General features: G+C 41.5%; 1 protein-coding gene across 2 annotated transcripts in view; it reads left to right on the top strand.

The window, feature by feature from the left end:
• Positions 1–25,210, top strand: part of CDH20 (cadherin 20) — a 496,072-nt gene that overhangs the window by 401,358 nt on the left and 69,504 nt on the right. For both annotated transcript variants that reach the window (XM_040353580.1, XM_040353581.1), the window contains one exon: positions 12,600–12,894. In XM_040353580.1, the coding sequence (XP_040209514.1) occupies positions 12,600–12,894 (295 nt within the window). The remainder of the gene's footprint in view (positions 1–12,599; positions 12,895–25,210) is intronic.

A 25,210-nucleotide genomic window follows, 5' to 3' on the forward strand; every position in this document is an offset into this window, starting at 1 on the left:
TGAGACACAAAGAAATGAATGAAAATATTTTCCATTGTCACTGTTGTCATTGTAACAGGTGTACCCATCGGAAGATTTCCTTTCATCCCATATTCCAGTGACATCTGTTACATTTTAGATTTCCGATTACTTTGATGTCGCGTACACACAATCAGGCTTTTGCCCGGCCAAATCTCATCGGAATTACATCAGAATTACATCTGAAAAAAAAATGTAACATGTTCTATATCTAAACTCTGAGGCCCCGTACACACGGCCGAGGAACTCGACGTGCCAAACACATCGAGTTCCTCGGCCAGTTCAGCCCTGAAGCCGCCGAGGAGCTCGGCGGGCCGAGAGCTCCCATAGAACAATGAGGAAATAGAGAACATGTTCTCTATTTCCTCGTCGAGCTCCTCGTCGGCTTCCTCGGCCGAAAGTGTACACACGGCCGGGTTTCTCGGCAGAATTCAGCCAGAAACTCGGTCGGAAGCTGTATTCTGCCGAGGAAACTGGTCGTGTGTACGGGGCCTGACGGAATGCATCGGAATTTTCGACGAAAAAACTCTGATGGGGCTACACACGATCGGAATATCCAATGGAAAAAGTCTGTCTGACTTTTTCCATCGGAAATTCCGATAGTGTGTACAAGGCATTAGTCCTAAAGACAGTGGCCACCAAAACAAATACAGAAGGTGACCCCATCCAGTGGAGGAACAAGTAGCCATAAAAACCTTACATCCATTCCTTATGTAAACCATAACTACAAAATAAAGTTGTGGCTATGGATTAAAATATTATTTGTAGTACCTCACAATATCATATTGTATAAAAAGTTTAGAACTGTTGCCTGGCTTTGTTGAAGGTTTCCCTTCACTTCCAATTCCAACAACACTGCAGAATGAAGTGGACATCTCTCCAAAGCAAAGGGAAACTTATAGACTCAGTGGCGTATCTAGGGTATGGCAGCCATGACAAGTGCCATGGGTGCCATGGCAGGGGGGCGACAAAAAAGTTGCCCCGCACAAAAAAAAAAACCCGTCCTGCGGCCACCTCTCGGTCCCTCCATCTGTCCCCAGCATCCCTCTCTGTCCTTGTCACACTGCGTCCCTCTCTGTCCTTGTCACACTGCGTCCCTCTCAGTCCTTGTCACTCTGCATCCCTCTCTGTACTTGTGACACTGCTTCACTCTCTGTCCTTGTCACACTGCGTCCCTCTCTGTCCTTGTCACACTGCGTCCCTCTCTGTCCTTGTCACACTGCGTCCCTCTCAGTCCTTGTCACACTGCGTCCCTCTCAGTCCTTGTCACTCTGCATCCCTCTCTGTCCTTGTCACACTGCTTCCCTCTCTGTCCTTGTCACACTGCTTCCCTCTCTGTCCTTGTCACACTGCGTCCCTCTCTGTCCTTGTCACACTGCGTCCCTCCCTGTCCTTGTCACACTGCATCCCCCTCTGTCCCCGGCGTCCCTCTCTGTCCTCGTCACACTGGGTCCTTCTCTGTCTGTCCCCAGTGTCCCTCCCTGTCCCTGGTGTCCCTCCCTGTCCCTTGATTGTGTGTTAGTGTGTCATTGATTTTGTATGAGTTACTGTGTGCACCAATGTTTTTTGATGACTGTGAGGTGTGCCAGTGTGTTGGCATCATCAGTGATTTTTGTATCAGTGTGTGCCCGCGGGCCATTGTTAGCTGTTTTTTTTTGTTAAAGGGTCACTAAAGGAATTTTTTTTTTGCTGAAATGACTGTTAACAGGGTATAGAGACATAAAAGTTAACTGGTTCCTTTTAAAAATGATTAAAAATTGAATTGAATCTATCATATAATGTGCCTCTAGTTTCACGTTCGGTTTTAAAGGTACATACATGAAGTTCCGGGTGAGAGGTGAGTCGGGAAGACTCACAGAACAAAAACAACAAATCCAGGGCAGTGTTTTGTTTTTAAAATGAATCTGATTGGTTCTGAGGAGTTTTAGACACACATTAATGACAGCTTAGACCACCGTGAAAATCTCCCAGTACCATGGTTATAAGGAAACAGGCAACCAGGAAGTGTGGAGATCACAGCAGAATTACAGCTACTTCAAAGCAAAAACGAACAATGAGGACATGAAACCAGCACTGCAGTAAGGTAAAGGAAGCTAATTAGCTAAAAAAAAAATTCCTTTAGTGACCCTTTAAGGTAACGGTTATCTGAAAGATGGGTTTTGAATGTTTTGACAAGGGTGCAGTTTCAGTGCTTGCCATAGGCGCCATTTTGACTAGATACGCCTCTGTATAGACTGTCTCACCACACCTTGTCACAAATTTTGGATTCTCCATAATTTTATGTCCTAGTTACAATGGATACAAGGGCAAACATGAAGAGCGAATCTCCCCAACGTGAATAAAGATGGGCATAAAAACATGACATGCATTCAATCTTTTTCCTACACTATTCAAAACTTGAAAATGTTTTGGCTGAAAATACACTTTAATATCAACGTGTAATATATGTTATCCTTTTATACCCAGCATAGTAAAAAGTAGGTCTAGATATTGCAATAACCCAGATCTGTATAATATTTCACTTACATGAAGCAATGACAACTGTAATTTTGATTAAGGTGAATTGCTCATGTTAATGCAACATTGAAAAAAACATGGTTACTCCTAAATAGTTGAAGGGCCATCTACGGTTTCTGTTACATTTTTTACACCGTGTATAAATTGATATGGCACACTTCTAAATATTATGTGACTGTTCTTTGCTATTCAGAAGTGAATTGGTTCGAAATGTAAACAGAGTCAAGCAATCTCCTCAAAAGCAGAATGAGCATGCAGTATTCAATACCAGTATGTGACTGTAGAAGAACTTATGCACTCTAATGCCTCGTACACACGATCAGGCTTCTGCCCGACCAAATGCACATCGTAATTCCGACTGAATTCCATCGGCGTAAAATAGAACATGTTCTATTTCTAAACTCCGATGGAATTCCTTGGAAAAAAGTCAGATGGGGCACACACGGTCGGAATTTCCGATGGAAAAAGTCAGTCAGACTTTTTCCATCGGAAATTTCCGACCGGAAAAAACGATCGTGTGTACGCGGCATAAGGCAGACCATACACGGTATGAATTTCTTTTCTCCAATCATGGGTTGCAGGAAAGAAATTTGCTCAATTCCCATATCAACCCAGACAGTGTTGACAGGAGTATCCCTCCTGCCCAGCAATTGTCTTCTACTGTCTTCTACTGGTGGGAGGGTGGAAGGAAGCCTTCCCCTTCTGAAGATGACAGTGATTATTGCTAGTGGCTATACCAGCCACTAGCAATAATCACAAGTAAAATACGGAAGACTGGTTGTACCCAAGTTGATAGATAATTGCCCTGTCCATGCATGGTTCGAATCTTGGCCGGTTCAGTGGGATTCAAACCGTCGATGGCCAACATAACACAAGATAATCCATACTTAACATATACTGCAATGGTTATTACCTAGCTTTAATTTGACATTGTGTGAAGGTTACTGTTCAGAAAACATGCCCAGGTTACATTGTAAATTGTTTAATCTGACAAAACTTCAGTCAGGGCAAATGTCTACTGGCCAGGTTGGATATTGGCCAACATGCTAAGCAAAATTGAAGGATGAGGCAAGTGAATGAGGACTGCACTAAGGTAAAGGAAGCTATTTAGAATTTTTTTTTTTACCTTTACAACTCCTTTAAAGCACAAATTCAGCTGACACTTTTTTAAGCAGTTACAGTTCCTTTTGGGATAAAATTTTAACTTAATGAGTGAAAGTCGACCCCTGACAATTTGTCTTAACCCGCTAACTTTCACTTTTGCTGTACAGATTGGTCTGACAAAAAAAAATTACAGCAGGGGGGACTAAAAAAAACAAAAAAAAAAAAATGCTTTGTTAATGCGAACGACTGCCTGCATCATATGTCGTTTATGCTTTTGCTACTAGAATGTATTTATAGCTAATCTGCGGCAAAGTTCTGAATAAAAAATGAATAATGCCCAGTATACACGATCGGAATTTCCGATGGAAAAAGTCAGACGGACTTTTTCGATCGGAAATTCCGACCGTGTGTATGTCCTATCGGATTATTTCCATCGGAAATTCTGAGGAATTACATCAGAGTTTAGATAGAGAACATGTTCTCTTTTACTCCGATTGAAATTCCATTGGAATTCCGATGTGATTTTGGTCAGACAAAGGTCCGACCGTGTGTACGGGGCTTTACTGTACATGTTTAACAGGCTTGAAAATAACACTATAATTGTAAAGACACGGAACAGTAATTGACTCTGAAAATTTACAGAATGATTTCAATTAGGCCCACCATCTGTCTGCTTGACTTGCCCTCCCATTTGTGACACTGCAGCTATTCCATTTCAGTCCTCCTACCATATCAAATGATATCCTTGACAGGCTGTCACATGAGCCTTCTCATCTGCGTTGGCTCTTAGTTTACATAAAGGGGTTGTAAAGGTTTGTTTTTTATTTTCTAAATAGGTTCCTTTAAGCTAGTGCATTGTTGGTTCACCATACCTTTTCCTTCCATTTCCCTTCTAAATGTTTTTTTTTTCTTTGTTTTATTTGTCTGAATTTCTCACTTCCTGTTCCTCCTCAGTAACCTGTTCTGGCTGACTAACCCCCCATGGATGACGGGGGCAAGCTTACTGAGGAGAAACAGGAAGTGAGAAATTCAAAGTAAAAAGACATTTAGAAGGGAAATCTGAGGAAAAGGTAAGTGAATCAACACTGCAATAGCTTAAAGGAACCTATTTAGAAAATAAAAAACAAACCTTTTCAACCCCTTTAACAGTGTCTCAACCTGGAAGTGCACTCCTGAGCACTGCTAGGAGGTCATATTATGCCTTTGGGAGCTATTTACCTTAGGAAGAACCAGGGACAGAGTAAAAAACAGAGGCATATGATTACCATCTATCACTCACACATGGTTATCCCAAAAGAATTTAAGATGGCATGGTCTGTAACACTTCAAAAGTAATATTCATGGCAGGTCCGCGGCGCTTTAAGGGGGACAATTCTTCTGGTCCTTATGTGGTTAAAAGGCACCCAATGCACCGCGAGTCATGTGCCATACAGCACACCCAGTGCACGAATTGGAGACATGCAACGCACAGATAGATGTGTTATAGTGCAATGCACTGAAAAAAGGAACATGCCTTTAACATGAACTGCTTTAAAGGGGTTGTAACGTTTTTTTTTTTTTTCTTAATAGGTTTCTTTAAGCTAGTGCATTGTTGCATTGTTGGTTCACTTACCTGTTCCTTAGATTTCCCTTCTAAATGTTTTTTTTTTTTTTGTTTTCTTTGTCTGAATTTCTCCTCAGTAAGCTGTTCTGGCTGACTAACACCCAGCCAGAACAACTCGGATGATGGGGGCAAGCTTACTGAGGAGGAACAGCAAGTGAGAAATTCAGACAAAGAAAAAAAAACATTCAGAAGGGAAATCGAAGGAAAAGGTAAGTGAACCAACAATGCACTAGCTTAACCTGCCTAGCGTTATTCTGGCTCCCCGCTGTGTGAGCGAGCTGTCTCCTTGCTCGATTCACACAGTGCCTGTGTGCCGCCGAGCTCCGTTCCCTGCGACGTTGCGATGCACGCGGGGGGGAGATCGGCACCAAATTCAAAAAAGTAAAAACATACCGTATAAAATAATTACACATCCCCTTTGTCCCTAGTGGTCTGCCCAGTGTCCAACATGCACTTGTATATAATAAAGACTGTTTTTCTGCCTGGAAACTTGAGATTGTCCATAGCAACCAAAAAGTGTCCCTTTATGTCAAAAGTGGTTTTAGAGCAGCTAGAAAACAGCGATAATTAATTAGAATCACTTGCAGAATTGAGCGATATCGATTTGTGGGGAAATTCGTCTTCAGACACTGAGGCCTCGTACACACGGCCGAGGAACTCGACGTGCCAAACACATCGAGTTCCTCGGCCAGTTCAGCACTGAAGCCGCCGAGGAGCTCGGCGGGACGAGAGCTCCCATAGAACAACGAGGAAATAGAGAACATGTTCTCTATTTCCTCGCCGAGCTCCTCGTCGGCTTCCTCGGCCGAAAGTGTACACACGGCCGGGTTTCTCGGTAGAATTCAGCGAGAAACTCGGTCGGAAGCTGAATTCTGCCGAGGAAACTGGTCGTGTGTACAGGGCCTGAAAGTAATGACAGCGACAATTCTGCAATTGAGCAAATTTCAGTGTTTTTGATCTGATTACATTATTAATTCCTTTTTATTATTATTTTTTATAATTATTTATAGTTATTTATCATATTATAATTTATGATTTTGTGTTACAAACTTTATCACACCCGGGATGTCTACTAGACTCTTGTTTGGACAGTAGAAAAAAGGAAATATTGTTGCGCAGACCCAACATATAGTGCAAAAAGTGTGTTATCAGCCGCGTCTTAAGTGTGCCATACAGCACAAACAAACATAATAAAAAAAAGGGGAAGTCGCGCTAAAATCTTGTTTGGACAGATTTAAGTGAGTTATTCCTGATGCCGCGTACACACGATCATTTTTCGGCTTGTAAAAAACAACGTTTTCAGCCTCTATAAAAAAGCGAAGTTTTTCCAACTTCATCATTAAAACGACGTTGTCCACACACGATCGTTAACAAAAAAATGCTCTAGCAAAGCGCGGTGACGTACAACACGTACGACGGCACTATAAAGGGGAAGTTCCATTCGGATGGCGCCACCCTTTGGGCTGCTTTAGCTGATTTCATGTTAGTAAAAGACGATTTGCACTTTTCTGTCTGTTACAACGTGATGAATGTGCTTACTCCATTACAAATGGTAGTTTTACCAGAAGGTGCGCTCCCGTCTCATAACTTGCTTCTGAGCATGCGTGGGTTTTTCACGTCGTTTAAGCCCACACATGATCATTTTTTACAACCCGAAAAACGACATTGTTTAAAACGTTGTTAAAAAATGCAGCATGTTCGAATTTTTTTTTTTGTTGTTTTTCAGAACCCGAAAAATTATGTGACGCCCACACACGATCATTTTAAATGACATTTTTAAAAAACGTTGTTATTTAAATCCAGAAAAATGATCGATACGCGGCATCAGAATTACAGGTCTACAATATAAAACGCCAAACGTTCCATGCAAAATAATGGTACCGCTTTCAGCACCTAAAATCTGACATAATCATACCGCCAGGGATGTTAAAGGAACCTATTTAGAAAATAAAAAACGAACCTTTACAATCCCTTTAATGCAGTTAATGTGAAAAATTCAGCACATTAGTGTGCATGCGGTAGTGTGCCACAATGCACTTTATAAATGCAACAGTTTGAAGTTTTTAAACTCCAGCACATTTAGGCCCGTCTGCCATCTACCTACACTGAATATGGATGCATACCTCCCAACTTTTTGAGCTGGGAATGAGGGACACCTATCAGCAAAAGCATGCAGGCATAGGATACACCCCTTGTCACGCCCCCTTAAAGGAGACTTGCACAAAACAACAAGATTGGTTAAACCCACGAGTGCTTTTTTTTAACCACTACTATTCCTTCATATTGGCGTTTGGAATTTACAAATGCATCAATTTAGAAGTTGGATGAAAGGTTTAGCGCTGGAAAACACTTTTTGATAGATAAAAAGTGCATTTTATATACAACTTTATAGATCAGACCAAAATGAGGGACAAATGAGGAGAATGAGGGACAGAGGGACATTGCTCCAAATCAGGGACAGTCCCTCGAAATCAGGGACAGTTGGGAGCTATGTGAATGGGTCATCCTTTCTGCTCATACATGTATGTGCTTGTCCAGGACAACAATAGTGGGATCCTAAGAAGCACAGGCTGAAATCCAAACGTTACAAGCCTGCCATTGGATTTCTAGAAAACCAAAATGTCATATTGTTTATTAGCTTTTCTATCAGCAACTGAATTGAAAGACAAATGCAGACACAGGTAAGAATCTATCTTTATGACTTATGTACTGTACTGTTAGAAATTGTGTTTGACTGTCGTTCTTCTTTATCCAAGCAAAATATACATTTAGGGCCAGATCCTCAAAAGAGATACGCAGGCGGATCTGCTGTTCCGCCTGCGTATCCCTGTTTCTATCTTTGGAACTGATCCACAGAATCAGTTTCCAAGAGATAGACAGAAGATCCGGCAGGTGTAATAGTTTTACACTGCCGGATCTTAAGATGCAGTACCGCGACCGCCGCTGGGGGCATTCATCGTGGAAATTACGCGCCGGGTATGCTAATGAGGAGTTACGTCGATCCTCAAAGCTTTTTCGCGTTCGCTACGTCGCCGCTACGTTAGTTTCCCGTCGCTTAGTTACACTTTTGTAAAGCAGCCCTACTTTTACACAGCAGGCGTACTGCTGTGTAAAGTATGGCCGTCCTTACCGCGTCGAATTTTAAAATTTTACGTCGATTGCGTAAGCCGTACGGGAATACGGAAATACGCTACGCGCCGATCAAAAAATGACGTCACGTCGCGCAAAGCACGTCGGGAAATTTGCGTCACAAGCATGCGCAGTACGTCCGGGGCGGGAGCGCGCCTAATTTAAATGGGACTCGCCCCATTAGATTAGGAACGCCTTGCGCCGGACGGATTTGAGTTACACCGCCGCAAATTTCCAGGTAAGTGTGTTGTGGATCGATACCTAACTTAGGAAATTTGCGGCAGTGTAACTTAAATCTGTTAAGTTACGTTGCGCTGCGGGGCTGTGGATCTGGTCCCTAGTTGTTAGTTTTGCTCCGTGGGGCGCTGACTGGCTTCCGTATACTATGAGCTTGTATGTTATGTTATGGTATGCAGTCAGTATAGTTCCAGGCTATTTGCTTGTGACAGTTCCTAATTACTATCATGCTAATTTCAAACTGGTGAATTGGCAGTGTACTTCCTCTTGTAATAATGAAGATGCTTCCTGCAGAGAAGGATTAATTTGTTAGCTTACATTGAGAAAGCATTTTTTTTTTCTAAGTGCATAAATTAATGATGGAATTCTACTTGTTTCTTATTGACTTGTTTAGAATTGGATCTTAATCATTACAACAGACTAATTAAAACCTTTACTTAATAAGCCACACACCACACAAGGGAACATTGTTCACTGTGTATTTTCAAGTGACTACTTAAAGTGAATTAAGGAAAAAAAATAGCATAGGCCTCATCTTCGCAACTGTTGCTCCTTTTTCATGCAAAATCACAATATAGGAGGTCTTTCTGTGCAGGCCTGATTTCATAAATCGTATTTTGAATGCCACTGCTGTTGGATGAACATTTTGTAGTGCCTGGATAATCCCTGATTTTTTACACAGGTAAATCTTCTCCAAAAACATGTACTTTACAAGTTCAGAAAAAAGAAGTGTATGACAAGCAGAACATTGTTTACCCATCTAGACCCAGGGATCCTCAAATTACAGCCCTCCAGCTGTTGCGGAACTACACATCCCATGAGGCATTGTAAACCTCTGGCATTCACAGACATGACTAGGCATGATGGGAATTGTAGTTCCTGAACAACTGGAGGGCCATGGTTTGAAGATCCCTGATCTAGACCAACACCTAAAAATTGATGTTTTTGTCCCAATAAAAAAAACAAAAAAACATTTACCACTGACAGGGGTGCTTATAAGGATCTGTTTTTTATTTATTTCTTTATGTAAAACCTTTATCCCAAAAGGACAAAACTGTAACTGCTTAACCAGTTAAGCCCCGGACCAATATGCAGCCTAAAGACCCAAGGTGTTTATACAGTTCGGGGACTGCGTCGCTTTAACAGACAATTGCGCGGTCGTGCGACGTGGCTCCCAAACAAAATTGGCGTCCTTTTTTCCCCACAAATAGAGCTTTCTTTTGGTGGTATTTGATAACATCTGCGGTTTTTAGTTTTTGCGCTATAAACAAAAATAGAGCGACAATTTTGAAAAAAATGCAATATTTTTTACTTTTTGCTGTAATAAATATCCCCCAAAAACATATATAAAAACATTTTTTTTCCTCAGTTTAGGCCGATACGTATTCTTCTACCTATTTTTAGTAAAAAAAATCGCAATAAGCGTTTATCGATTGGTTTGCGCAAAATTTATAGCGTTTACAAAATAGGGGATAGTTTTATTGCATTTTTATAAATTTTTTTTTTTTTACTACTAATGGCGGCGATCAGCAATTTTTTTCGTGACTGCGACATTATGGCGGACACTTTGGACAATTTTGACACATTTTTGGGACCATTGTCATTTTCACAGCAAAAAATGCATTTAAATTGCATTCTTTATTGTGAAAATGACAGTTGCAGTTTGGGAGTTAACCACAGGTGGCGCTGTAGGAGTTAGGGTGCACCTAGTGTGTGTTTACAACTGTAGGGGGGTGTGGCTGTAGGAATGACGTCATCGATTGTGTCTCCCTATAAAGGGGATGACACGATCGATGCGCCGCCATAGTGAAGCACGGGGAAGCCGTGTTTACATACGGCTCTCCCCGTTCTTCAGCTCCGGGGAGCGATCGCGACGGAGCGGCTATAAACAAATAGCCGCGCCGTGGTCCCGGATCGCTCCCCGAGCGGACCCGACCTCCGCATGTAGCGGGGGGGGGTCCCGATCGGACCCCCCACCCGCTAATAGGCAAGGACGTACGTGTACGCCCATGTGCCTGTACGTGCCATATTGTGGACGTATATGTACATGCGGGGGTCGGGAACTGGTTAAAAAGTGTTGGCTGGGAATTGGCTTGAATTTGTTAAGAACCATACACACGATCGGAATTTCCGATGGAAAAAGTCCGACTGAGTGTATGCCCCATCGGAGTAATTCCATCGGAAATTCCGATGAATTCCATCGGAGTTTAGATAGAGAACATGTTCTATTTTACTCCGATGGAATTCTGTCGGAAATCGGATGTGATTTTGGTCGGACAAAGGTCTGATCGTGTGTACAGGGCTTTAGTGTATTTTAATCTAATAGTCAGATCACCAGGTGAAAATAGAGGGGGTGGGGGAACAACAAAAAGAAAAAAAATGCACCACCACTAATGATTTGTAAGCTACAATATATTACATTTTTGGTTTTGGGTTTAAAAGATTTAAAGGTTTAAAGGTTGTAAAGGCAGAAGGTTTTTTATCTTGATGCATTACGATAGAACACCTTCTGTGTGTAGCAGCCTCCCCAGCACCCCCCCCCCCCCCGATTACTTACCTGAGCCCCATATCTCTCCAGCGATGTTCACGAGTGTCTTAGCCTTTCCGGAACACTCCTCCTGATTGGCTGAGACACAGCAGCGGCATCAATGTCTCACGCGGCTGTCAATCAAAGTCAGTCAGCCAATCCGGGGAGAGAGGGGCGGGGCCAGGTCAGGACTCTGTGTCTGAATGGATACACAGAGCTCTGACTCGGCTTGGGTGCCCCCATAGAGAGCTGCTGGCTGAGGGGGCACTTGATATGAAGGAAGGGGCCAGGAGCAGCAAAGAGGGTCCTGAGAAGAGGAGGATCCAGGCTGCTCTGTGCAAAACCACTGCACAGACTAGGCAAGTATAATATGTTTGTTATTTTAAAAAAGAATAACTTTAATACTAATTAAAGCTAATTAAATTATAAATTTCAAGGTTTACTTATTTAGTGTAAATCACTCCCCCAAATAAAAAAAAATAAAAAAAAAATGAAAACAGGCACATAGCCCCAAGAAGACCTTCTCTATGCAGTTACCACTGCTTCCTCTTTGTATAGCCACTGTATTGCCGAGCAACAGAGTAGAGTCACGTACATCATTTGAAGGATCTTTGTATATTTTTTGCCTACTTTTTACTAAAATGTATTATTTACAGAATATTTACAGAACGCTTTTCTGGGTGTATGTGATAAGATCACTGCAGTGAAATGTTTCCTAGTGTCTAGTCACCACAGAATATTTTAGGTCACTAATGCCGCATACACACGATCGGGCTTCTGCCCGACCGAATGCACATCGAAAATTCAGACGGAATTCCAACATGTTCTATTTCTAAACTCAGATGGAATTCTTTGGAAAAAAGTCAGATGGGGCACACACACACGGTCGGAATTTCCGATGGAAAAAGTCAGTCAGACCTTTTTCATCTGAAAAAAAGATTGTGTGTACACGGCATAAGACAACTGGTGTTTTATGTAGTTTGCCATAATTTGGCCTTGAAATCCTATAATCTTTATAGGCAAAGAAAAGTATGTAATGTTCACTTTTATTTTTTCTATACTAAGCAAACTAAAATTTCAACTTTAAGGGGGTTATAGCAAACATCCCAAACACCATTCCCATGTTCTTCCACTAATCTTTCCTTCGAGAAGAGAGTTCTAAAGTCTTGTGCAAGTTTTAACTTTATGGTTTCTGAGAAAGGTATATATATATACAAAGCTATTTACTCTACCCCACGAATGCCATATGACAGCACATAGCCCTGGAAAATAGCTGTTTAGGCCCTAAACAAAGCATTGAAGGGAGCCAGGGGATATTTTACATGTTCTTCCTTACCAAGAAGTACTTCTCCAAGTAGTAGAAGTAAAGGATGCAAAAATGAGCATGTTATATTGCCCAGTCTGTGAAAAATACAGCTTTGCTTTAAGTTGACTGAAATTTTCATTTATTTTTTATTTTTTTAGCTTCACTCAGACATGGATGAAGGTGATGGCTCAATTAAATATATTCTAAATGGCGATGGGGCAGGAACCATGTTTACTATTGATGACACTACAGGTGACATTCATGCGATACAGCGACTGGATCGGGAAGAGAGGGCCCAATATACTCTCAGAGCCCAGGCTCTGGACAGAAGGACTAGCAGGCCTATGGAGCCAGAATCAGAATTTATCATAAAAATTCAAGATATTAATGACAATGAACCCAAATTTCTTGATGGACCTTACACAGCTTCTGTACCAGAAATGTCCCCAGTTGGTATGTATATAAACAATTAGCTTCTTTATAAAGATTATATTTAATTTTATAAATATTTGTACAACGTCTTCATGTTTTAGCCACTGATATAACAATTTTATAGTGTCTGTACTAGGGATATATTGTGCAAAAAAATAATTCAAACCTGCTAAATACAGGTGTATTTAAGAACAGGAATTAATTCAAGTCTTTGTAAATATTTAGGAAGTGCAAGACTGGATATGGAGTCAGATTTGGGTTTCAAAGTTGGAATTTTTTGTGTAGGAGTTATTTTCTTCATCTGCTCAATTATTAAGGGACTGTCATAGATGCAGGGGTTAATTTACTAAAGGTAAATAGGCTGTCCCCTCTGCAAGGGAAGTTGGCGAGGGAATTTGCTTCAGAGCTTAAAGTGGAGTTCCACCCATTTTTTTATGTTTGTCTGTGCTGCATGCTCTAATCTCATAGTGTTCAGAATGGACAATTTTTATTTAATTTGTTGCTTGTAAATACCTTTATTTTGTAGTCCTTCATTACTTCCTCCTCCTTATTTGCCTAGGCTATTTGCAAGGGTTTCTGGGATAGGCATCATGTTTCCCAGTAGTCCTTGCAAACCTGACTGAAACCTATTACATTGCTTGTGCACTGAGCATGTGCGAGATATGCAAAGCTGAAATCCAGGAAGTCATACAGTCTGGCTTCATGATGCCCACACTTAAGATGGCCAAGGTCTATTTCTAGATTATAAACTATTTAAATGCTGTAACAACCTAACAAAACGGACCTTAGTTTACAGACTAACTTTACTAGAATACATTAAGCTTGTGTATTACAGGGGTATTTATATTTAAAAAGTGAAATTGTGGGTGGAACTCCCCTTTAATGAATGAGGTGAAGCTCTGTTGACTTTCATAAACCCATCATGTGCAGGCAAAGTGTTTTATTTTTTTAAATTACACTGTTGTATATTTTTTGCAAAGTTAAACTTCACCGCATGCAGTAAGCTTTGGAGCAAATTCCCTTGGACAATGAACAGCTTATAAACCCCACAGTCTCTTTTCAAATGTAGCTTGGGTGTTGGTGAGTGTCATGGTTACATAAATGTGAATGGTGGAAGTATGGATGTATAAAGGACTGAATGTGGGTTTAGGAACATTATACTGATTTTTCCAACAAACTTAACATTTACAACCAACACATCCCAATTCATAATTTTTCATTACACACAATATATACAGTACATGTAAACAATATATGACTATGGAGACTATAAAGGTGTTTTTTTTATGGGGAAAACGTTACATAAAGTTTGTTAAAACTCTACGTCAAAGAACAGTTTTATCTGTACTTACAATATTTCAGGCATGTCCCATGTTTTTTTTTTTTATTCTTGAAATACTTCTGCGGCCCTACAAAAGAGGGTGCATCTGAATCCCTAAAACATGTTGAAAGTTTGTACTTATTCTTTGACAAATAAAAAAACTGGGATTCCTCACACATGAAAGTTTATGGAGTGTTGCTTTAGCACCCTTCAAAAACCTAGCAATTACAAGAGTGGCAAGAACCCAAGCTGTTTCTGCCAACATTAGAAAGCAGAAAAACTCTTAACACTATACAAAACTATAATATACATGTAGCACCCTAGGGTTGGATGTTAGGTAATTTTGTTAGCGCTTCTGTAATCAGTGGAGCAGGGGTTAATTACTTTGATTAATTCTCTCTATATTCCAGAGGATTCTAGAATTATAGTGGGAGAAAGAACAATGGACAGCCTGAATATTTATAAGACTTCCAAAGGACTTAATACAGAGATAAGCCTAAAAGTTTCCCTGGAACCTTGAACCCCCCAGTACAATTTTGGGTAACTTGTGAAATGCCAGTTTCGGCTGTCTAAATATCTCCCCCGGTGCTGAGCTATCCAGCTCTGAAATGAAAAGTAAGAATGATTAGGATTAAAAGATAGGTCCATTGTTCAATAATATTATCCTTATCCTCTTTGTGGGGTTATTGAGGAGGAGGCTAGACACACTTTCTATTTTTAATATGCTTTACGTTTGTTCTGATGTCTGTTTAGAAACTGGGATGCTGCTGGCCAGTATGATGAATTGGGTCTGCTGTCCCTTTAAAAGCCATTGGGGGGAACGTCCTGCTGAAGCTCACGTCACGTGAGGCAAAACGCATTGACGTAAGTAGCGTCAACGAGTCAGGGCCTTGTCTGCATCAGCAACTTCCATCTAGTCGCCCTGCTGACCCCGCACCCTATGGTGAATTAACCTAGGTTAGTGATGGTGAACCATGGCACTCCAGATGTTTTGGAACTACATTTCCCATGATGCTCATGCACTCTGCAGTGTAGTTGAGCATCATGGGAAATGTAGTTCCAAAACATCTGGAGTGTCAAGGTTTGCCATCACTGGCCTAGGTGAAGCAAAGCATGACTGGATTGAAACGGAAAACCCTTGACTAACAGATGGCTATGAAGTGAAATGAGGAAACACAAGGGAGACATAATACACTAGTGCTAACCTTTGGACAGTGATATAGTGTGCATATGAGGATTCCCTTCATTTGTCCTAACGAATGGGACTGCTAGGACAGATGGAACATATGCCATTATGTTAAGGCATTAACTTTCTACTATACTGCACTATATGAACTGTTTATCTGTCTCCCATTTCCCATTCATCTGCCAAGCTCTTGACCTATATGGACTAATAAAAATGGTATTGTCTGAGTGTCTGATTCTGTTTATAGATCTATGGCTATTAAATGGACATCCACAAACATTCAATTAAACTCAGCATTGCTTCCACATATTAACCACTTTATTTAAATTATGTGTATCTATACATAAATAGTGCTGGTGCATTCAATTATAGAAAGACAGTCCATCAGTGCAAACAAAGTGCTAGTGTTGAAGGCTCTTTGTGGTGAAAATCCAAGGTGTCCCTCCGTGCTCCCCTCCTGAATTCCCCACTCACCAGCAATATGATTCAAAACAGCATAATGTGTGTCCTTAGCAAATGAATGGTTATGACTCCTTCCTTCTCTTTCAATTAACAGGCTTTCTGTATGTTGATGGTGTATGGTCCAATAAAAAGAGAGATATCTGTAGCACCCTCTACCATAGGTAGGTGCTAGAATAGTATTTTTCTAGTTAATACTGTCAGTGCAGGTAAATTTAGGCTGGCCTATGCTTCAGGCTAGGCCTGCTTGTTTTGATCTGAGGGCAGGGAGTGGTTAGTGTAGCAGTGGATGTGACCACCTGTGCTCTAGTTCTGAGGCACCTCCCCTGTCTCTAGAACGGTTGTTCTAGAGAAGGAGGCAGGGCATGGGACTGGAGTGGCAGGCAGTTCATGTGGGAGCCCTGACCAATCCCCACTTGGTATTGGCAGGGGGCGGCGCCTTCTATATAAGCTGAGGTAACATGCCACTGGTGATTAATTGTCAGCCGGGAGAAGTGGAAGATGGAGTACTAGACAGTGGCAGGCCCTACCCCCATCAGGGGGGGGGGGTGTGAGGCCTGGTGGAGGAGGCCAGTAGAGGGACTGGAGGCTGTTGGAACGTATGTTCAGATAAATTCCTCCATCATTGAATTGGGCAAGAAATGGTCGGTGAGTGTACCACAGTGGAGTTCTGGGTGCTGAGGCATGCCAGGGAGTCTGTGAGGGAACTTTGTCCATACACGGTCATGGAGGAAGTCCTCATCATTACACGTCATTGATGAGAAGTTCTGGATCAGAGGAGAGACTAGACTGTGGGGAAGTGTGTCAAATCGATGTCGCCTGAGGGTTCAGGATTTGCAAGTCGGACTATCTGGGGTTAGTAGTTCATCTACCAGTACAAGCTGTTAAACTACTAGGCCTCCCAGGGAGGGGTACTGCAGGACCCTGGCCTAGTAACTATGCAGTCAACTACCACCAAGGACAACCAATTACAGCCAGCTAATTCAGATTGGTCCCTTTTTGTCATAATGAAGATGATGGAACGGAATCTAATAGTTTTTACAGTGAAAGTTTTGTGCAGGAGGAGAGAAGTCTTGGGAGCAACAGTCTGCATAGTATTGATGCAGAGGAGGAGAAGCAATAGTCTGCATGGTGTTATGCAGGGTAAAAGACTGTAAAATGTTAGAAGTACATCAGTTCTTCAAGGCTAAATCAACTTATCTATGTTCAATAAATATGATGGCAAAGCAACATGTTCTATGGGCATCCCATATCCTCCTTACCCCATCCAAGTTATATTCTCCAATAAACAAAAACAAAACAACGCAAATAACTGCTCATTATCTTTGAGGTGATAGATGGAGGTCTGGCAGCAGGGTGATATGGTGGATGTTAGTTACTAGTAGCAACCAACCGCTACATATCCATAGTGTGATACTGGTTTAATTTATTAAAATGTTAAAAGCAAATGCACTTATAAATAGGTAGAAAAGTTCAAACATGTATGGAGTTAGGGATCGCAGACATGGCGTGTTTTCCAACTCTCGCATTGATGTCAGTATCCTCTTCCCGCTGTACCCCTTTGGTTTATGGGAATCTAGCCAATCCCTGGGAAGGTGTAGCCCAGTTGGTGGTGAGAGAGTCCTTAAAAAGTCTGAGGCCTGGACAGCAGGGTTCAGAGTTCCTGGGTCCAGTGCTGTTCAAGGAGACCCCTGTAAGGGGGGGGAGGGGGGCTACATACAGATTTACAGTATATATTTACAGGCTTTGTACAAAAAAAAAAGCAGTCATGTTTATAGTGGAATCTGTTTTGTCTGTCTTCTGTTTGAAAACAGGGAAACCACTGATTATATAAACTACAATGTATGTACCAGAAAATATATTTCTCTACCAATATGATCCATATGAGATCAATTTAAGACATTACCTCAAAGTCTAGTTATAGCCAATATGTAAGGACACATTCTTAAAAGGTTAAAACTTACATCCATACAGTACATAGAAAATTGTTTACCCTAATGTTTAATCGATGTATAAAATCTTCAGAATAGAACTGTATTGCTTTGCTTAAAGCCAAATGAAATACATTTTTTTTAGTTTACGTTATGTGATTATAGCACTACCCCCACAGGAGCCGCTTGGTAATTTGGATTCTCTGTTATGCACCTCAACTTCAAGAACAACCTTAGCCCCTCTAACACACCTGGTTGAATGAAAGTTAGTGCAAGCACTTAAAAGAGCAGTAGTATAGATATATTTATCTTAGCTGTGATTTAGCACCAGGAAATAGACACAAGATGGTTTAGTGGTGAATGAGCTAAATGTATTGATATGGGTTAAAATAAATGGTGGTTTCAGCATAATTGAACACACATAAGGTAGTTCAGACAAAGTATAATTACTATGCCAAGGTAACTTAGATAAGAGTGTTGTACCAGTAGATTGAGATTAACTCATGAAGCAGAAAAATCTGTAATAAACATTGCAAATAAGCATTAACTGTAATGTGAATAATAGCACCTTTAACCAGTCTAGAATACACCCTAGGACAGTGATGGCGAACCTTGGCACCCCAGATGTTTTGGAACTACATTTCCCATGATGCTCATGCACTCTGCAGTGTAGTTAAGCATCATGGGAAATGTAGTTCCAAAACATCTGGGGTGCCAAGGTTCACCATCACTGCCCTAGGATATGGTGAAATGTCCCCTGAGAGGTACCTCTTAGCATAAACAATAGGTGAAAGTCTCTATGTAGTAGCTGTAAAACGAGAGTCTTTAGTCGTCACTCTTCAGCCAGCTAGCGCTGAGGCCCAATTGTATCGTTAGTGCACATGAGAATTGTCCCAGTCAAGCCTGCAGGCAGCAATAAGAATACTATATGGCTGTATAGTCAGTTACATAGTTACATAGTTAGTCAGGCTGAAAAAAGACACAAGTCCATCCAGTTCAACCACAAAAAATAAACAAACAAAATAAAAAACACAGTGCAATCCCATACACCCAACTCCATACCCACAGTTGATCCAGAGGAAGGCAAAAAACCCCAGCAGAGCATGATCCAATTTGCTACAGCAGGGGAAAAAATTCCTTCCTGATCCCCCGAGAGGCAATCGGATTTACCCTGGATCAACTTTACCTACAAATCTTAGTACTCAGTTATTTTATGTACATTTAGGAAAGTATCCAGGCCTTTTTTTAAAGCAGTCTACTGAGCTGGCCAGAACCACCTCTAGAGGGAGTCTGTTCCACATTTTCACAGCTCTTACTGTGAAAAAACCTTTCCGTATTTGGAGGTGAAATCTCTGTTCCTCTAGACGTAAAGATTCCCCTCATGTCCTCAGTGTTGACCGTAAAGTGAATAACTCAACACCAAGTCCACTGTATGGACCTCTTATATATTTGTACATGTTGATCATATCTCCCCTAAAAGTTCCTAAAGGTCTCTCTCTATCAGCAGATAGTAAATCCCAACAGCAGCAGCACACTAGTCCCATTTTGCAGCTCACCATCCAGTCATACACATCGATTAGTCCACTCTCTGCTCTGAACTCAGGTGACTGGCTGCCAGCACTTCCAAACTCAGTGCTCCAGAGGCCGCTGACATGCAGAAGTGATGGAGCACACACGTGTACAGCGTGAGAAAATTTAGCTTGTTCCCCTCCTTTTGGCAATCCCCCTCTGGGAAATGCAGTTCAAAAGCTCTTGATTACAGTAGATTCTCTCCCTCTCTATACTAACGTTCCCACAGTGTAGTGCTTCCTGACTCAGTCTATTGAACTCTTCCTGCTCAGCAGCTCCTTCCTCTTCCTGCTCAGCAGCTCCTTCCTCTTCCTGATACAGCTGTGAACTGCTTTAGCACCACAGGGCAGCAGCTACAGAGAGCAGCTGCAGCCAGTGTTTCTCTCATGCGCTGTACACACGTATGGGTTTCCCGGCTGACTTTTTACCGCCGGAAAACCCGAGGGAAAAGCCGAGAACCTGCTTGGCAGCTTTTTCCCCCTACACACGGCAGGTTTTCCTGGCAGGAAAACTGCCATGAGAGCTTTGGCCGGGAAACCCGGCCATGTGTATGCTCCACCGCAGTGTGTCCCATAGAAAAACTGCCGGGAAAAAGCCTGCCAGGAATCACGGCAGGAAAAAAGAGAACAATTTTCCCGTTGGGAAAACTGCCATGGAGCATACACATCTCCAGTTTTCTCCGCCAAAAGCTGTCATGGCAGGTTTCCTGACGGGAAAACTGGTCGTCTGTATGAGGCATCACTCTCCATTCATATCCAAGCACCTGATTACATGAAATATTAGTCCTAAAGAGACTTCCAAATTCACAAAGCTGCCCTGGGTTCATTTTTACAATATTTCAACATCTTTTATTGCCTGGTTTCTAAATATAATTTTATTTTTTAATAAGTATTTGAAATGTGTGCACTCTAACTAAAGAATCAGATTAATATAAACTGTATATTAGAGTAAATGATGTTTAGCGGAATCAAAAGTGTAAAAAAAGCTCCTAATGTTGTATCTTCCTATTAAGATACAGCTTGAGTTGAACTGTATGCAATGCTTCCATTTCAGTAGGAGTACTATACAGCAGCTGCATGCCAAGGTGCACTGTCTCACAAAAAATATATACATAGATCAACAATAAGGATTTGCAGAAATGTAATGGGTCCTATAACTGGCCATAGCTACCAAAAACTTTGGACCGATTTCTTAAAACCGCAGACCCTATGGCCCGGATTCACAAAGCACTTACGCCGACGTATCTCGAGATACGCCGCGTAAGTGTAACTATGCGCCGTCGTATCTGTGCGCCGTGCCCACAATCTGAGATAAGCCTAAAAATAGGCTTCCTACGACCGACGTAACTTGCCTACGCCGTCGTATCGTGGGCGCATATTTACGCTGGGCGCATTTCCCGCTCCCATTGATTTTCTATGCACATATGCAAATGAGGGAGATACGCCGATTCACGAACGTACTTGCGCCCGGCGCATAATACACGCGGTTTGCGTAAGTCGTACGTCCAGCGTAAAGTTATTCCCCATATATGAGGCGCAACTCATGCTAAGGTATGGACCAGGGAACACAGCCGTCGTATTTTACGTCGTTTACATAGTACGTGAATAGGGCTGGGCGTAGGTTACGTTCACGTCGTAGGCAGTGACCCGTCGTATCTTAGGGAGTAGTTCCGACGTGATTCTGAGCATGCGCACATGGATACGTCCACGGGACGGCGCATGCGCCGTTAGTTTTAAGTACTTGTATGGCGCTTGGCCCATCATTAGCATGGGGTCACGTCTCATTAGCATAGCTCATGCCCACTTCCACCTACGCTGGCTTACGCAGAGGAAACCCATCGTAGATTTGAGAGCGAGTGGGAGCAAGTGCATTGTGAATTCGGTGCTTGCCTCTCTGCACTACATCGGCGTAGCATATATTAGATACGCTACGCCGGCATAAATATGCGCCAATGTATGTGAATCCAGGCCTATGGGTTTAAATAGTTAAAGTAGCCATTTTCATACTGTGTACAGTCTTGGAAAATATTTGCTTTAAACATCATATTACTAGAATAGAAATGCCATTTCATAATTGTCCTGCAATTGATTGGATGTTTCAAATAAACAAAGGCTGGCTGAGATAAGATAAAATATGCCTTTGGTAAGTCAACCCTTTGGAGTGATTCCATCCCAGACACTGTGGTGTAGAAAGTGCAAGAACAGCATAGCGGGAAAGTGTGCAAATTAGTCTCTTTGCAACCTCTAATTGTAACTGTAGCATCGTTTATTAATTGCTGGGAATATATTGATTTTAATTAGCATTCCTAGCCGGATTTATGGGAAGGTAATTAAAAGCTATATCCTAGGATGATAAGATGATTAGCAACATCAGGAATAAGCATCAACCCCATCTACAGAATAAGCTAGTTATGTGTTATTTGGAGAAGAATAATACTCCTTACCTGTCCTCCAATATAATATATTATTCACCAAGAACACTTTTAATGGTTCACTGCGCACAAAATAATTTTACTGTAAGCTCTAACCCCTTCATGATGGGATGGTATAACAAATACAAAGTTTTGCAACTTTGACATGTGTTTGTAAAACTGTATATAATCATCGCAACTACTTAGTGTATCCGAGTGAATTATGCCTTGGTTTTTTTCAGGACAAATTGGGCTTTCATTTGGTGGTAAACGATAATGGATACCTCCTGATTTTTTTTTATTATTATTAAAGGACAACTGGCCCAAAACAGTAACCAATATTTTTAAATATATGTCTGTGTATTTCCTACTATTACCATAACCTTCCACCAAAGATCAACCACAACACCACCACTAAAATATGTGCCTATATTGACCACTCTTTTGGGGGGCATTGTCTTCTGGTAGGCACTGATTTGTAATACACAGGTGGTGTGGATTTTCACAGTGAGAACCCTTGGTTTGCTCTTATATTGATTTCTACAACCTGGGAATTGAAGACTGATATTTCTCAGTATTATTTGCATCATGGAATATACTTTTTTTTTATTTTTTATCTTTTTCGTGACTATTTTTGATGGCATTGTTTGCACATTGTACTTGATTTTGTTTTCTATTTTGATGTACCACATGTATAATGATGACTATTATAAAAGTGACATTTATGCACATTCGAAGGAAGAGAGCAACATTTAAAGTGATACTAAATTTACATTTTATTTTGTCCTTAAAAAAAAGAGGTTATACTTACCTTCTCTGTACAACAAAATATTCCACACAATGATCCCATACCTGCTTATATGCAGTCCCCAATGCTGTCCCCTGCTGGCACTATCTGCTCCTTCTTTTTCTGGGTGCCCCTTTTGTAAGCAATGTGCTATGGGGCAACCGTGTTGCGGATGTTCCTGATTCAGGCTTGTGAGTCCATAGAGACACACAGCGGTTGATTTACTAAAACCGGAGAGTACAAAATCTGGCGCAGCTCTGCATAGAAACCAATCAGATTCCAATTTTTTTTTTTTGTCAAAGCTTAACTGAACAAGTTGAAGTTGGAAGCCGATTGGCTACAATACACAACTCCACCAGATTTTGCTCTCTCCACTTTTAGTAAAACAACCCCAGAGTGCAGGTAAACCATGCCCCACTCCTTCTTCACAGGAGATTGACTAATAGTAGCAGGAGCCTATGGCTTCCGCTGCTCTCAGTGTCTCTTGTGAGACCATGATAAGAAAGAGTAGAGGAGTGCTGGAGGCAGAACAGCATTAAACAGGAGAGGATGGTCTGATCACTGACAGGCTGACCCCCCACCCATTCAACCGCTGCAGAAATGCTGACAGCAGGCATACATCTATTTCCCAAAGACAACCTCTGGATATGACGCTGAGCATGTGCACTCAACTTCTTTGGTGACCATGGCGTGACCTGTTCTGAGTGGAACTGGTCCCGTTAAACGGCTGTATGGTCTTGGCCACCGTGCTGCAGCTCAGTTTCAGGGTCTTGGCAATCTTCTTATAGCCTAGGCCATCTTTCTGTAGAGCAACAATTCTTTTTTTCAGATCCTCAGAGAGTTCTTTGCCATGAGTTGAACTTCCAGTGACCAGTACTATAACTTCCTCCATTATTTTTACAACATGGCCAATGCATGTTTGTGTAAATTTCAGTTTTGAAACTTTGTTATCTGAAAAATTTGAACAGAATATCAATAAATAAAAGCCATTCTGAATCTTTGTAAGTAGGGTCAAACTTAAAGCGTTTGTTACATCAACATTTCATACTCCTAATATGTGCCTGCTTTATCATGTATTTACCATGTATTTGTATGAGAACGTCCCCTGTTCTCTTTGTATTGCTTCCTTTATGTGAAATACCTGGGGCCAGATTCACGTAGGAGGGCGTATCTTTGTGCGGGCGTAGCAAATCCTATTTACGCTACGCCTCCGCAACTTAGACAGGCAAGTGCAGTATTCACAAAGCACTTGCTCCGTAAGTTGCAGCGGCGTAGCGTAAATTGGCCGGCGTAAGCCCGTCTAATTCAAAGTAGGCTGGTAGGGGGCGTGCTGTATATAAATGAATCGTGACCCCACGTAAATGACGCTCCTAACGAACGGCGCATGCTCAGTATCACGTAAAATTTACTCCCTAAGATACGCCGGCTCAATGCCTGTGACGTGAACGTAACCTACGCACAGCCGCATTCATGTACAACTTACGTAAACAACGTAAAAAGATGCGCTTGTTCCGACGTCCATACTTTGCATTACCTGCGCCTCATATAGCATGGGTAACTTTACGCAGGATGTAAGCCTTATGTAAACGGCGTAGCGGGCGCAAGTAGGTTCATAAATCGGCGTATCTAGCTAACTTACGTCGCTCGTATCTTGGCCGAATTCTAGCGTAACTGATTCTAAGAATCAGGCGCATAGATACAATGGCGCTCATTCGGATTTACGACGGCGTACGTGGAGATACGCCGTCGTAAGTCCTTTGAGAATCTGGCCCCTGGTGTTCTTACCACTTCCCTTGCTTTCCTATTAAAAACTGACCAATCAGGAGAGCACACCGTGGTCAGTTCCCTAGCTGTGCTGGGAACTCAGTATGCTCTCCTCCAATGACCCGACTTGTCCTGACATGCCCACACTGCACAGCCATTCTTTGGCAAGCTCAGTGTGCTGCTGCTGCTGCTTCTGCTTCTCCTTCCACAACTCTTATGCAGCTGAGAACAGAGGGGATGTGAGCACTTATAAAAAAAAGGGAAAAAAGGTATTTAGAATGTTTCATTATCTCTATACAAAATTGTTTTGCCTTTCATTTCTATTTTAAATTAATGGGATGTTTTACAAGGTGATCGTTAACAATCACTTAAAGGATCACTAAAGGAATTTTTTTTTTAGCTAAATCGCTTCCTTTACCTTACTGCAGTACTGGTTTCATGTCCTCATTGTTCGTTTTTGCTTTGAAGTTGCTGTAATTCTGCTGTGATCTCCACACTTCCTGGTTGTCTGGCTCCTTATAACCATGGTACTGGGAGCTTTTCACGGTGGTCTAAGCTGTCATTACTGTGTGTCTAAAAACAAAACACTGCCCTGGATTTGTTTGTTTTTGTTCTGTGGGTCTCTTTACTTCACATAAACATGAAACCAGTTTAAAAACGAAAGTGAAACTGCAGGCACATTATATGATTGATTTTAATCTATTTTTAATCATTTTTAAAAGGAATCAGTTAACTTTTATGTCTCTATACCCTGTAAACAGTCATTTCAGCAAACAATTTTTTTCCTTTAGTGACCCTTTAAAGGATTCAAGGCTTTTTTTCCACATTGCTTCACTATACCCAATCATCGTTGGATATTACTGCTATTTTTTGTTTAATTAAATTTAGCCATGAGAAATGAAAAGCATAA

This window comes from Rana temporaria, chromosome 5 (genome assembly GCF_905171775.1).
Source record: "Rana temporaria chromosome 5, aRanTem1.1, whole genome shotgun sequence".
NCBI classification, from domain to species: Eukaryota; Metazoa; Chordata; class Amphibia; order Anura; family Ranidae; genus Rana; species Rana temporaria.